The sequence below is a fragment of the Gopherus flavomarginatus genome, chromosome 5, assembly GCF_025201925.1.
Source record: "Gopherus flavomarginatus isolate rGopFla2 chromosome 5, rGopFla2.mat.asm, whole genome shotgun sequence".
NCBI lineage: Eukaryota > Metazoa > Chordata > Testudines > Testudinidae > Gopherus > Gopherus flavomarginatus.
The window spans coordinates 90,784,260-90,799,640 of NC_066621.1; the positions used below are offsets into that span (position 1 = coordinate 90,784,260).

General features: G+C 45.1%; 1 protein-coding gene across 12 annotated transcripts in view; it reads left to right on the plus strand.

Moving 5' to 3' along the window:
• RAD51B (RAD51 paralog B) overlaps positions 1-14,772 on the plus strand; it is a 680,879-nt gene extending 666,107 nt beyond the window's left edge. For 4 of the 12 annotated variants that reach the window (XM_050953536.1, XM_050953537.1, XM_050953535.1 and 1 more), the window contains 2 exons: positions 2,439-2,525; positions 14,116-14,771. In XM_050953536.1, coding sequence (XP_050809493.1) covers positions 2,439-2,525; positions 14,116-14,443 — 415 coding nt within the window. In that variant the 3' untranslated portion in view covers positions 14,444-14,771. Of the gene's footprint in view, positions 1-2,438; positions 2,526-14,115 lie in introns of all 12 variants that reach the window. The other 8 variants (XM_050953533.1, XM_050953531.1, XM_050953530.1 and 5 more) reach the window with 6 other exon arrangements.
• Positions 14,773-15,381: the final 609 nt, after the last annotated feature.

A 15,381-nucleotide genomic window follows, 5' to 3' on the forward strand; every position in this document is an offset into this window, starting at 1 on the left:
ATGGAAGGGATTGAAAGAATTCTTATATACTTCTTCATTTCTTTTCCCAATTGTTGTGTGATGTTGCTGTTAGTTATTGAACAGCTGCTGTGTTCTACCCCAGAGAAAACTGCATATCAGTAGTGAGTGAGCCTGACTGCTAAACTAAGTGCTGTGGAATGAAAGGGGCTACAGAAATGGTTCTCTCTAATTCATTATTTTGTTAAATACATTTGCGATCACAGCATCTGAGGCCCTATCCAGAGATGCCAGTCTAGCTCCTCACATCTGCAGTCTCTGACACTGGGTGTTTCTGACTTATCACTTGTGCAGTAGGTGGATCTCTCTTTTCTTTCTCCTTCCAGATAGCTCCTTGCAATACTCCCAGTGGTTGGTTCTGAAATTCTGAGGAGGCCAGATTACTCAGGCAAAAGGTGTTTGCAGCCTTCAAGGCTTTATGACTTCGGGGCTCCTGGAGATAAGGGTAGTGGATGGAAGAGGAGTGGGTGTATTGCAAGTGCCCAAGGGCTGAGAGGGAGAGCATTCTTTTGAATCCATTCAGACACAGCTATTTCCTGCTTTGCTCCTGCAGTCAGCATGCTCCACCTGCTCTTACTTAACCATTTCCTGTTTACTGTTTCAGAAACCCTGTGGTGCAGTTGCTAGGCTAATGTGTCACTGGATCAGTCTATATATACAACCCTTTTCAGACAGGCCTTCACTCAGAATTTTTTCACTCTAGTATTATCTGTATGTGAGTCTTCTAGGGAGATCCAGCAAGTGGGTGTGTGTACTCACACACATCTGTATGTAATTGCTACTCAGGGCAAATTCATCCTTAATGTAATTCCACTGAAGTTGATAGAGTTACATTAGGGAAGAATTTGCCCCTTAGCCTCCGTCACTTACTGTCTCTGTCTCTTTTTTTCTTGTGGTGCTTTCTGTTTGTTTCTGTGGACCTGACCCAAGAGATGAGCAGTACAGTGGAGGCAAATTCCCCTTTCTTTAGAAAAGAATCTATTGAGATGTTTTGAACAGAGTCACCCTGTTGCTTTCTAAATAGCTTTAAAACTGTCCTGTCTCAAGAATGAGGGATTTGTCTGCATGGTTTTCCTCCATTCCAAAATAGTTTCTAGCTTTGAAGGCAGTGAGGGGGATTTCTTCCGATTTCCCACCCCCTCCTGCTTCTCATGCATGTAAGGTAAGAGGCAAGGAGCACGGAAGAAAATTATCCATGCAATAGGTCTGTCTACAGTGTTGAAGTGTAGATGGTTCCTAAGACAATATTTCTCATGAAAATTCTCAAGTTGACAAAATTAATTTTAAAGGAACACAGGCTCAGAATCAGTTTTTCTTGTCCATGTTACCAGTAACTCCTTTATGATTACCCTGTACTGAGCTTTTCAAAATCCCTCTTTCTCTTCACCCTTTGTGCTGTTTCTCTCCCCCGCTCCCTCGCCTCCCATGTTTTTGCATTTCGGTCTGCTTGGTCAGTGAAAATAGATCATTCATTTTCACTCTCTGACTCTCAAGCTCTAGCACAGCGCTGGAATGTTTGGGTTGTGGTGAACCCTTTAGGGGAATGTTTATTTGTGAAAAAGCAAACAAAACCAACCTGTTCCCACTGCCATTCGGTTAAAAAAAAATGTAATGGAAACATTTCAGTTGGAATTAGGGTTGTTTTAAAAAGAATCTGGGGCCAGCTTTGACCTGACAGTATCCCAAAGCTGTGTGCTGTGTGCCAGTGTTATACTGATGTATATATAAAGAGAATTGCAATCACCTTCTAAGAATGCTGCAGATTTAGGTCCCATTTACATTAGAGGAATTTGCACTGCAAATCCCTAATGTAGACACACTGTGCCAGTGTAAAGCATGGCACTTATCATTGTGGCTTGCTCTGCTAACTTAGTCCAGCAAGTCATACCTACATAAACCTGGTTTTGTATGAGGGCAGCACATCTACATTAAGGATTCACACTTAAGTAACTGCATCAATGTAGTTACACCAGTGTGTATTTTTAAAAATTTTCCTAGTATAGATGGAGCCTTGTTGTGATTGTAACGTGGATTTTCACTATTAGGTGTTATAGATGCAAACAGTACATCCCAAACAGCTATTAGCTGCAGGAATAACATAACTACAGTTACGTCACGGTTTTCTGAAGTGCCCATCAACTCATCTCTGAGGAGCTTCTGATGCTTCTCTTTAATCAGGAAGGCAAGCGGTTGTTTTCTACACATCAATGCTTTCGGACTGGATCACATATATGACATAGTTACTTCGGTTACTCTTACTGTTAGGGTACCTGTCATCAACGGCACTAGCCCAGAATGAGTCATACGCCACCCATGCTATGATTTGCTTAAGCCAGCAAATCTCTACTTTCTCCCACTTTTTACAGCGTACAGTCCTGTTAAACTCATAATCTTATTGCGCCATACAATTCTTCCTACAGCAGGCCCTTGCCCTGTAAGCAGTCTGTGGATACAGGAGCTCAGCTGCTTCAAGGCATTTTGGTTCATTGCCTGTCTTCATTTACCAGGTGTGTTCTTTTGCCACTTTAGTTTCCTGTTGCATATCAAATTTGAATCCCTGGAAATTTCTTCTTACTAGAAATAATTAGATGTAATTAAGAGAAAATGTAGGCAGAATAGTGAGAAAATGTAATGATGATGAGGTCAGCTGTATTGTAGAATACTCTTTTCTTTAAGTCTAAGATGAGCAAAGCCCGGGAAAATATACTGTAAGGAATGATACTGCACAGGCCTCTGGTGCGGGGAAAGCGACTAGTTGCGATCTTATAGGTACTTTCTATCTTAACTTACATGATTCTTGGTAACATGTTAATTTCTGTATTGGCGATTCATTTGTAAGGGCATTTCTGTGTGGGGTGGAGGGGAGGTTCAGTGTCCAGAGAACATTAATCCTTATTTTAGCAGGTACAGGGTAAAGTGTGTTCGCTTGTACTCCACTGTAACTGTAAGCCTTGCCAAGCCCTTACATTCTTTTCTGAGTATGTAAAAGATAAGATAAACCATGAACTCACTAGAGCTCATCCTGCCTCAAGGGTCTCTATCTATCTCTCTTCCCTTTACCCTCCCCACTCCACAACTTGTAACTGGTGGCACAGACCCAATACTTCACGTGTTTGGGCCTTTTCTTCCTTATTGCTGCTAACCATGCAAATGCAAGTAATGAGGGCTGGGAGCCTTTCAGAGGTGCTTTGAAGTCCTGTACAGATGCAGAAAAAGAAGCGAGTAAGGGTATGTCTACACAGCTGACGTTAAAGCGCTGCGTAGTGACTGCTCCAGCACTGAGAGAGAGCTCTTCCAGCGCTGTAATAAAACCACCTCCACAAGGGAAATTGCTGCCAGCACTGAGAGCGCAGCTCCCAGCATTGGAGCACTATCTACAATGCCACTTTACAGCACTGAAACTTGCATCGCTTGAGGGGTGTTTTTTCACACCTCTAAGCGAAGGAAGTTTCAGCACTGTAAGTGGTAGTGTAGACAAGGCCTAAGACAGAGCTGTAACACACAAGCACCATCCTAATCGGCTCATAATCATTTTTAGACATCAACAAACACTAGAGGCAAAGAAGAGATGGAGAAAAAAGGTCTAATCCTAAAGTGCATTTTTATGTTGCTATTCCCCTCCTTCTGCCCCCACACAGTGACCCAAAACACTGATAATAAACAATGGTGTGACCCAAAGTTTGGATTTCAGTGCAGGTTCAAAGGATAGGGTGGCCTCAGGAGCACTGTCTACACTAGGACTCCCACCACTGCTCTCACCAGTGGAGCTAAACTTGTGTTAGCAACAGTGCAAAATGTTTGCAGAATTAGTCTAGTATAGACAAGGCCTAAGATTCCTCCAAACTACTCCCAGTTCCCACCTTGGCAAATCTGACATAAAGCATATAAAGTTTCATTATCAGATCTCTGTCTTATGATGCTGTTTACATCATGATCTTTCATTAGGGTCCCAATAAAATCATGGTAGGTTTCTAGGCAAACTACTAGCTTTAGACTATAGAAATTAGGGATGGAAAAGACCTAGAAATCACTCAGTGCTTGTCTTCACATACCCCGAGAGGTGGTAGCTAGGTTGACAGGCGAAGCTCTCCCGTCAGCTTAGTGCCATCTACATGGGCCGGGGGGGGGGGGGGGGAGTCGGTATGACTATGTCGCTCAGGGGTGTGGATTTTTCACACCCCTGAGTGACATAGTTATACCAATATAGGTCTATAGTGTAGACCTGGTCTCAGTCCATCCCCCTGCAAGATCACAATATCGCCCCCCTGGTAGAGGCATTACAGGTATCCAGTTGATTAGACAGAGAGTATAGCTACTCTTAGCCAAAAGACCAAGAGCTCTCTTAGAATCATAGAAATTAAAGATGAATAAAATCTGCTAGGCCATCCAGTGCCCTCCTCCTTCCCAAGGCTAGCACAAGATTGTTCCTTACACTGTAATTGCTAGTGCTTTGAACAGTTTAGTTGTAAATGTTTCAAACAAAGGGAGTCTAAACTGGGAGACTATTCAGCAGTCTAACAACTCATTTCACCATCAGGAGATTTTCCTGAGAGCCAGCCTTTTCTTAATTTAACCCCTCTGCTACTCCTAGTTGAAGGTGACCCACCAAGGATTTAATTTTATTTTTGTAATTATCTGTGTGCCCTTTCTTTTGAACAATTTTTTTTAACAATTAAAGAAGCCCTGGGAGGTTGCTTTTGCTCTTTCTTTGTTTTTTACCTTAGAAATACTAGGAATAATAATGCATAGTGCTTCTCATCAGTAGAGCTCAAAGCACTTATCAAAGGAGGGCAATATCATTATTCTCATTTTACAGATGGGGAAACTGAGGCACAGAGCGGTGACATGACTGGCCTAAGATCACCCAGCAGGCCAGTCGGACAGCCACAAATTGAACACAGAACTTCTGAGTCCCAGGCCAGTGCCCTATCCACTAGGCTATAGTGCCTTCCTTGTCAGGGTTAATTTCCCTTGGCTTTTTTGGAGAACCTGTAGGGAGCCCTCACTGAAGTTTATTCAGACCTTTCATATCTTCACTGAAAGGGCAGTGTGTTGGCTTGTTTAATAAAGATATCCTGTCTGCCACGTGCTTGTTATGCATTGGCGTTAAACAGGCATGCATAAAGAGGGGAGAGAAGAGTTTTAAACAGACTGAGGGTATGTCTACATCTACAATTTTGCAGCGCTGGTTGTTACAGCTGTATTAGTACAGCTGTATAGGGCCAGCGCTGCAGAGTGGCCACACTTACAGCAACCAGCGCTGCAAGTGGTGTTAGATGTGGCCACACTGCAGCGCTGTTGGGCGGCTTCAAGGGGGGTTCGGGGAACGCGAGAGCAAACCGGGGAAGGAAACCAGCTTCGCCGCGGTTTGCTCTCGCGTTCCCCGAACTCCCCTGCAAACCGCAGGGAAGGAGACCTGCTTGCTCGGGGGTTCGGGGAACGCGAGAGCAAACCTCAGGGAAGGAGACCTGCTTGCTCGGGGGTTCGGGGAACACGAGAACAAACCGGGGAAGGAGACCTGCTTGATTACCAGAGGCTTCCTCAGGTATGCTGGGATACCTGCTTATTCCACGGAGGTCAAGAAAAGCGCTGGTAAGTGTCTACACTTGATTACCAGCGCTGGATCACCAGCGCTGGATCCTCTACACCCGAGACAAAACGGGAGCACGGCCAGCGCTGCAAACAGGGAGTTGCAGCGCTGGTGATGCCCTGCAGATGTGTACACCTCCTAAGTTGCAGCGCTGTAACCCCCTCACCAGCGCTGCAATTTTGTGATGTAGACAAGCCCTGAGTCAGTTATTCCAGCCTCCTGATCATTTTCTGAATTCCTCCAGTTTTCCTGCATCTTCTTGGTAGCGAGTTGTCCAGAACTGAACACAGTATACAGCTCTAGTCTTACCCATGCAGTGCAGAGACTTCCTTCCCAATCAGTGACATGATGCTTCCCTTGCTTGCTTCATTTACATTTAAATGCAATTTTCAGTAATGATGCCTTGTTTCTTACAATCTGTGTGGCTGTTGGAATTACTTATGTTCCATTGGGGACTTTAACACTAAAGCTTAATGTTGTCCAGTCTACCAATTTAATAGACACTTATTGCAGGATTTCATCTAGTTTAGGTTACAAATGAAAGTGGCTTTGTTTTCTTCCAGGCCTGCCTTTGTGTATGTCCATTGTCACTTTAGCATGACTAGTAGTAGGACGATCTGGCCCTGGAAAGCCTCCAGCAAATTCTTGACGTCACCAGCCAAGCCTCCGAGTGGATGGGCCTCCCCTTCAACCCCAAAAAGTGTGCCTCTCTCCATGTCAATGGTGGCGCCAGGGCGCTGGTCCGGCCATCGCTGTTTCTGACCCAGCGCAAGCCCATGGCCTCCCTCGAAGAGGGAGAGCTATACCAATACCTTGGCACACTCACAGGAGTCTGCATCCGACAGACCCCCGAAGACACCATCGTGGAGATCCTGCGAGACGCGGCCCAAATTGACTCCTCCCTGCTCGCCCCCGGCAAAAGATCAATGCCCTCAATACCTTCCTGATCCCTTGCGTCTCCTTTGTCCTCAAGGGATTGGCTGTAGCCAAGGTGCCCCTGAACAAGGCCAACAGCACCATCAGGCAGCTGGTGAGGAAAAGGCTCTACCTTCCCCAGAGGGCCAGCACCGACTTCATCTACATTTCCCAGAGGCAGGGCTGTGCCAATGTACCTCGGATGGGTGACCTATGCGACATGGCAGTGATGACCCACGCCTTCTGCCTCCTGAGGTGCCCAGACCCGACGCTAAGGAGCATCGCACAGGAAGCCATATGGGATGTGGTCAGGAAACGCATCGCCAGGGCCCCCTCCGAGCAGGACATTGCCACTTATCTCAGTGGCTCCCTGGAGGCTGAGTTCGGGAGAGAGGGGGGAGACCTGTCCTCTCTCTGGTCCTGTGCCTGCAACACCTCGAGATGCCTGGGAAAGAGGATTGGCTGCCGCTGGAAATGGTGTGAGTAGCGCCAGGAGCTGGGAATACTGGTGCCACACATAAAGACCCTGGACCACACCATCATCACCCCGACTGCCAGAGCTATGCTGGAAAGGACCCTGAAAGATGCCATTCGCTGCCACTATGCTGAGAACCTCAAGCAGAAGCTGGACCAGGCAAGGTATTCGAGGTGTCCAGCAAGTAAGACGCCAGCAACCACTTCCTCCCCAGGGGCAGCTTCACAAGGTTCGCCGACTGGTGGTTCGTCCACAGGGCCTGACCCAACTGCGTTCCCCTCAATGGAGCCATCCGCCATGGCAACTGGGATAAGCGCTTCAGGAAGCGCAACTACACAAACGAGACCCTGCCCCACGTCCTGTGTGGATGCAAAAAGCACTCCGGAGCCTGGCGGCACCGCCACAACGCCATCCAGAATTGGGTGGTGAAAGCCATCCCGCCGTCCCTGGGGAAGATCGTGCTCGACTCGGTCATCCTCGGGACAGACAGCAGACTGCAACCCGACATTGTCGTGACGGACGCAGAAAAGAAGATCCTCATGATAGATGTCATGGTGCCCTTTGAAAACAGGTCACCGGCTTTCCATGAGGCCCAAGCCCGGAAGACGTCGAAGTACACCCCGCTGGCCACGACCCTGAGAGCCCAGGGCTACGAGGTCCAGATACATGCCCTGATCATGGGAGCCCTGGGCTCGTGGGACCCCCCACAATGAGCCAGTTCTGAGAGCGTGTGGAGTCGGTTGACGCTACGCCTGGCTCATGAGATAGGTCATGGTGTCTGACACCATCGGTTGGTCCAGAGACATTTATATGGAACACATCACAGGACACTGTCAATACCACACTGAGTAATCGAGACCGCCAACCAGGGAAATAACCCACTTCCTTCCCAGACGAACCAAGGGACGCACCCCACCCATGTACTCATTCGCTACACTGATAGTGACTTGGAGTCCTTATACATTCCAAGGGCGGCGTACCCGAGCCCACTTATCCGCTGACACTTTAAAAACTCTTGCACCCCAATCTGGGTCTATGGCAGTTATGTGATATTGATGTATCTCTTCACTCTTGCAGCCGATACCTGTAATCCCTCAGAACTCAAGCCTGATCCCAGATGTACAGTACCTTCCCTCTTAACTTGTGTCTATTTAATTTTAAACATTAGCTTTAATAATTTTTTTTAATTTGTTCAGAAGAAGTCCCAGGGCTGGAACCAGAAAGACACTGCAGGTCATGCTTGAGGTGTACTGACAGAACTGTGTGGGGACCGGGAATGCTAAGAACAGGTGGTGTGCAGGTCAGGGTTGAAATGTTTTGGCAAAGTTGTATTTGGGGACTGGCATGTACATATCTTCCTGGCTGCCAAGCTCTTCTGCAGTATCCCAGTACATCCCATCCTCTGTCCCACTCCCTCCAGCTGCCAAACCCTCCTCATTTCCAGGTGTTATCCACCTGGAATGGGAACATGTTCTGAAAGCTGCAAGATTGTTGTAGGTCACTGAGCAATCATCATAATTGTTTTCTGAGAATTTGAGAAATACCACTAGGGGTGCTTGCTCTTTTGCCTCCTGGCCATGCTAATAGAGGAAGTTGAGAAGCAGCAATAGATTACATAAAGTAGGGCAATTCCCGAAGACCTCACCCAGACAATCTTAAACTGAAGTTGCTTTGCATACACAACAGATAACCCTGTAATTGCCTGTAGCTCCAAGAGGGTGTTACGTAGTCATACTTATGTCCTGTAATCATTCAGTCCGGTTAAACCAGCTGAACCATGGAGACAAAGTAAAAGTCCCTGAAACAGATTCTACCTTTTCCAGGTCACAGCTATATGGAACTCTGAACGATTACAGCATCAGTCTCTCCCACACCAAGATACACACTTTGATAACTATATTTCCATAGAAATAACAGCTCCCTACCTCTACTATCAATTGCTGTGAAAGCCAGTGTTGCTTCTAAAAGTGTGCCATGCTTTGAAAACGTGTGATTATGGAATAGTAGTACTCACTCCACAGTTAAAGTTGCAACTAAGTTTCCAGTAGAAAACCAGTTTAGCAGAGAGTGGATCCTTATGGAAGTCACAAACAAGTCATAGCAGCTTCAAAATGGTAGGTTAAGTCTGAGGCTAAGGCAGAATTTTTCTGCAACATATGAAATGAATTATTCATGACATTCTGAAGCATGTCACTCTAAAAGTAGTGAGTGTTGTTAAACATGCTTCCAAAACTCTTCTAATTTTTTTGGCCCTTCGTAGCAAACCACCAGAGAGATGGAGACAGAAAAACCTTCCTTTACGGGAGACTATCCTAGTTGAGACATAATACCCAGGCCCAAGATGAAGTTGATTTGTGTAAAATTGCAAGGTATTAATGTTTTCTTTAAAGGCATTGCTGAGGAATGTTGGTACAAGTTCATTAAGAAAAATAGTACTTCTCTAGCCCCTTTCTTGCAGAGACAGACAGCAGTGTGTTACCAGTTACTAGGGAAGTTTATCAATGGAAAAATTAACTTTTTTCAGCAAAAGCCTTGTAATTTTATTGGGTTTCAATGCTGTAACTTGCAAATGGGCCAAGAACATGAAGCAGAATGGCTTAGGGCTTGGCTACACTCGAAACTTCAAAGCGCTGCCACGGGAGCGCTGCCGCAGCAGTGCTTTGAAGTGCGAGTGTGGTCGCGGCGCCAGCGCTGAGAGAGAGCTCTCCCAGCGCTGCACATACTCCACCTCCTCATGGGGATTAGCTTGCAGCACGGGGAGCCGCGCTCCCAGCGCTGCGGCACTGTTTACACTGGCCCTTTACAGCGCTGTATCTTGCAGTGCTCAGGGGGGTGTTTTTTCACACCCCTGAGCGAGAAAGTTGCAGTGCTGTAAAGCGCCAGTGTAGCCAAGGCCTTAGAGTAGCAGTTGTTAAGGGGTTGTTAGCAGCTGTCTTTGGGGAAAGGGAGAGGGAGGCCACAATCCTGTAAGACTTCTGTTCCCTTCCACAGCCTGCTATTGCAGTAAATTTCAGTGTTGTTGGAGCCACGTGGTCCAAAGGTGAGGTAATATCTTTTATTGGACCAACTTCTGTTTGTGAGAGAGACAAGCTTTTGCACTTGTACAGAGCTCTTCTTCAGGTCTGGAAAATGTACTCAGTATGTCACAGCTAAATTTCTGGCTTTCAAACAACCCAACTTTGCCAAGCTCATTAGCAGAAGCAAGCTCCTCACAGACCAGGACATGCCAACTCAAAGTGGCACCAGACTCTGCCGAACAACAGATGCAAAACACATTTCAAGATCCATGGGTTGTACACCTGCCTATCACATGTGAGCCTCATCCAGTGCATCAGATGCCCTCAATAACAACTAGGTGAGTGAAACCAGGAAATCACTACATTCTCATATGAACTTACACAGAAAAATGATAAAAGTCAGTAACATTGTATTATCCATGGGCAAACACTTTTCAAAAAGTGGTGACTCCATGGCTGATCTCTCAGTCCTCATCCTCAAAGGAATCCTGCACAACACCTTCAAAAGACTGAGCCTGGGAGCTTAAATTCATAACTTTGCGGGACTCTAAAAATCATGGATTTAATACAGATACTGGATTTATGACTTATTACAACAATCTGTAACCCACTAACCCCCACCTTTTTGTACTATGTCTGCAGATGGGTGAACTGGCCACTTTACCTTGTATGGTCTCTTACAATATGTGTTAACCACTTATGCTAAATAATACATTCCATATTGTATTTAGCTGTGACACTGAGGGTCTGTCTGCGCTACAAAATTATGGCGGCCTAAATTACGACAATGTACAGCTGCCACAGTAATTAAATCGCTTTTGTGTGTCCACATTATGCTCCTTGTGTCCTCGTTAGGAGCATATGCACTGATTTAATTGTCAGCATGGGGCATTGTGAGATGGCTTCTGAAAGCCAGTAATAGTCAATGTAAGCAATGCAGTGTCTACACTGACTCTGCATCGACTTAACTACATTGACCGACCTAAGTACTACACGTTTCGCAGAGATGGAGTTAAGTCAGCATAGTGGGCGAGTTACATTGGCAGGAGCAACATTTTAGTGTAGATGCTTACAGAGTTAGGTTGATATAAACTGCCTTGCTTCGACATAAGTCTGTAGTGTAGACCAGGGCTGAGTACCTTTACCAGACCTGAAGAAGAGCTCGGTGCAAGCTCAAAAGCTTGTCTCTTTCACCAGCAGAAGTTGATCCTATACAATATATTACATCACCCACCTTCTCTCTCTAAATTTGCTGAGTCATTTGTAACCAGTCCTCTTCCAAAGCTAGAAATAGTCCATAAACCACTGCACTGATTCCTGAGGCACATCTCATGAAGCCGTGCAAAAGACTCTGCGCATTTGCAGAGGACGCATTACAAGTGGCTGGGTCGCCACTAAAATATTTTGCCAGTATAGTGACGTTGGTCAGAAGTGTAATTTTTTTGATGACATTTCTATACAGGCAACATCCCTAGTGTAGACTACTCAGTTACACTGACAAAAAAGTGCTTTTGTGGTAGAGCTTATACCAATCTACTGGCAAAACCACTTATCTGCTAGTGTAAACTGCATCTACACTAGAAGAGTTTGCTGTGGATAGTTGTACCAGCAAAACTTTTCTAGTGTAGACTGAGCCTTCATATGGGTATTACACAACATTAGGCAGACTGAGAGAGGAGAAACATAGCATTAGACAGGAGAGAGAGGTGGAGAGTCTCTTCACTTCAAAACTCCAAATAAACCATAAGAAAGGACTTCTTTGCTACCTGGCACTTTGTCCCTTCTGAACTGCCACCTCTGCTAATGCTGGCATTATCCTGGCCCCTTTCAGTCCATCAACTTGCCTTTTACCTACCTCCTTTCACTCACTTTATTGACTTTCTTCAAAGCTTTGATAGCAAACAATAGTGATTGGCCCATGCAGGTGTTGACTGCTCTGCAGGGTCCTTGAGGGAACTGTACTTTTCTGTCCTACAATGGAGCTTGTCTGAATGATCAGAAGTACATATTTGCCTAGGACTGTGGCAACTTGCAGTGCAATTACTGGCAGCAAACAGGTCTTTTCAGTCTAATTCCTCTGTCAAACAGGAGGACGTGCTCTGACTGGTGATTCGTTATTACCTGGGATCTTTTGGTTCTGATAATTGCTGGGTGCTCTTTCAGTTCATTATCTCACCTCTTCATCTGCCTACAGCATAGATCAAGACGATCTTAAAGAGTACTCTCATTATGGTTATCTCCTCCCAACAGACAACAGTGCATCTGCTACATGCTGTAGTTAATTATAATAATATAACATCTCTACATTTATATAGCATGTTTACTGTCCAAGCACTTCACACACTATATACGTCTAGCACCAGTGAAATGGGATTGAGTCCGACGTGGGGGCAGCAGCCAGGCAGAACATTGAGGGGAGTGGAAGTTTTAGCCAAGTACATGAGACAAAGTCCTAACTGGCCAGTTGGCCACAAAGATTCCTGTGTGGAAATCTAATTTTCCAGGACCCCAATTAAGAGCAGAAGCAGCAAACTGTAGCTCCCTAGGGGAGAAAGAGGTGAGCTCTGCAGAGAATCAACCACCCTGTGAATAAGGGCAGAGTGTTCTCCAGAGAGGAAAGAGTACCCCATACTGTTTGACAGAGACCCTTCAGATAGGCTATGAATCAGCACTGTCTTGCTGGGAAGGCAGTTGCAGATAGCTCTCAGCCCAATGGTTTTTGAAGGGGGCATAGGATGGAGAGCAGACAGCCTTCATTGCCTATATAAATTCACCTCCACTGTTTAAAATCTAATCATTAGTCTTCAAAGTGAAGTCTAATATAAAACTTTGGATCTGTATACTAGTGCAGAGGGATGTAAATCACAGAAGGAAACAGAGAAATATGCTAGGATGACAAAAGCAGAGTCCATTTTGCTTACTGATGTATTTAGTGCCTAGATGAAATGGTGACCAGCGTGTATATAGATTGATCTGATAGACAAGCCATGCGATGTTCTGGCTATTGGCATGACCTGGACAAAAGATTCTGTTACACAGATATGTTTTACCACTGGAGAGAGAGAGTGAGTGGGAGGAATCCCTCTAGCTGACTCCAGGTGGGTGAGAAAGCATTAGGGATAGTGATTCAGTGGGGAGTATGTTCTGCGAGAAGTTAGATATTTCATTGCATTTCAGTAGGTGATATAGAGATGCTTATGGAAATTACATTTAGACAAGTCCATCAATCCATTTATTAATATGCTCACTGTTCCTGTTTCAAGAGGGATGAAACACTGAAGGTATTGGTAAGCAACAATACTTGGTCTGTATTCACAGCAGTTTGATTAAAAGTTGGAAAATAATTTGCGAGCCCTGGAGGTCCCATCTAACCCTTGTACATTTTTTTAAAAGCACATTTACCTTTAGACTATAACCTGTAATATGGAAATTGGGTAGATGAGTGGAGTGGGTTACATCCCTATCAGCAGGAGGTCTCTGCAAGGATAGCCTAAATGTGGATCTTGACTGATACACTTAGGGCCAGATCCTCAGCAAGTGCAAATTGGCATAGCTTCATTGACTTCAATGAAGATATGCCAGTTTACACCAGTTTAGGAGCTGGTCTTTAGTGTGATCTAGTGAAGAATGATTGAAGGAATTGGATCAGGCTAAGAATTGGTTTATAGAGGCAGTTTGACCCTGTCACCTTGATGCCCAGTGTGGGAGTTTGCCTCTGTGAGGAGCATCATAAACTCTGAAAAAGCCAATCAGACAAACAAGAAAAAGCAGCTAGACCTATAATAATTTTGCAGGTGCTGTTCCAAGCCAAACAATCCGGTCGGACTGCAAGGCCCCAGGACAGCCAATCAGGCTGCTGGAGACATGATCATTATTCACTAATTAAAAGTTATAAATCAAATGAGTAAATTAAGCTTCAGCTGGTCAGAAACTGGCTTATACTGAGAAGTCTAATGTGCTTTTCTTTCATGGGTAAACCAGATTTCTGATTGGCTGAAGCACACAATATGTCTTGTCTCTGTACTAGGGGAAATGCTACCATTCGGTCGTGATCCAAGTGCATACAGTGATTCATTGACCTTCTTCATTGTGTGTTTCAGATGGAAAGGACCACCCAGATGCCAGCTGGGAAGGCTCCAGTCCTGTACTGCAGGCCATAAGAGTGAGGACCAATATCTTGAAAGATGGCTTCCCCAGTTCCACTACTCAGACCCTCAAGCTAGCACAACCTATATGAAGAAGAACATGTCTCAGCTGGAGAGAAGCATGAGAGATATTTTGCCAAATGTGATTTCTTTAAATTCCTATGAAGCAGTTCATGGAATTGCTTCTTCTTTTACCTCTGAACAGGGTGATTTTGAATGTGGTTCTTGTTCTTTGTACCTGAGTAGCCATATTATATTTAGTGATATAAAAATTCTGTGTTAGTTCTATTTAATTTAGGTGACATGATGAAGAAAGATGCCAGATTGGTGCTCTAAAATAGATACAACTCAGGCTGTGGCAGCACATGCATCTCCATCTTACCACGGCTTTGCCAATAGGCTTCCTGACCTGGAAGACCCACTTCCAAAAGTGAGAGGAGAATTCAGTTAGTCCTAAAATGTCAGTTCAAAATCTCCAGGGAAATGTTGAACCCCACCAGTTGGTTTGACTAAAGCAAAGCAGTTCTGTGTCTCTTGCGGCTATGATGCACTTTAGAATAATCTTAGCCTGTTATGTATCACAGTGAAATCTAATCGTAGGGTTATGGCAGTTCAGGGTTGAGGGAGAAAATATAGCAATGATTGCAATCTCATCCTTCTTGTGGCTGAATTCTAGATGATTAGTGTGTATGTCCACTGTTCAGCTTTTTCCATCTTCAAAACATTCACTAATCCTCACAACACTACTGCAAGGAAGGAAAGTAATTGTTACTCATTTTACAGGTGGGAAAACAGAATCAGAAAATGTGACCTGTGCAAGATCACACTTGGTCTACACCTAAAATTTAGGTCGACTAGCTACAGCACTCAGGGAAGTAAAAACTTTTGGAGACTGTGCGACATGGTTAGAGCAATCTAACCTGCACTATAGGCAGAGCAGCTAGGTCGATGGAAGAATTCTTCCATCGACCTAGCTACCTCCTCTTGGAGAGATGGATTTATTACAGCAATGGCGAAAGCCCTTCTGTCAATGTAGGAAGTGTTTTCACTGCAGCGGCCCAGCTGCGGCATTGTAGCTGTGGTACTGTACCGTAGACATGGCCTGAGCTGGGATTACAAGTTCCTGGCTCCTAATTCTCTGCAAGCACAAACCATGCCTATCTCTCCACAACTAGGGAGGTCACTCGTCTGATTTTGAACCAGACAGCCCACTTTTGGGGT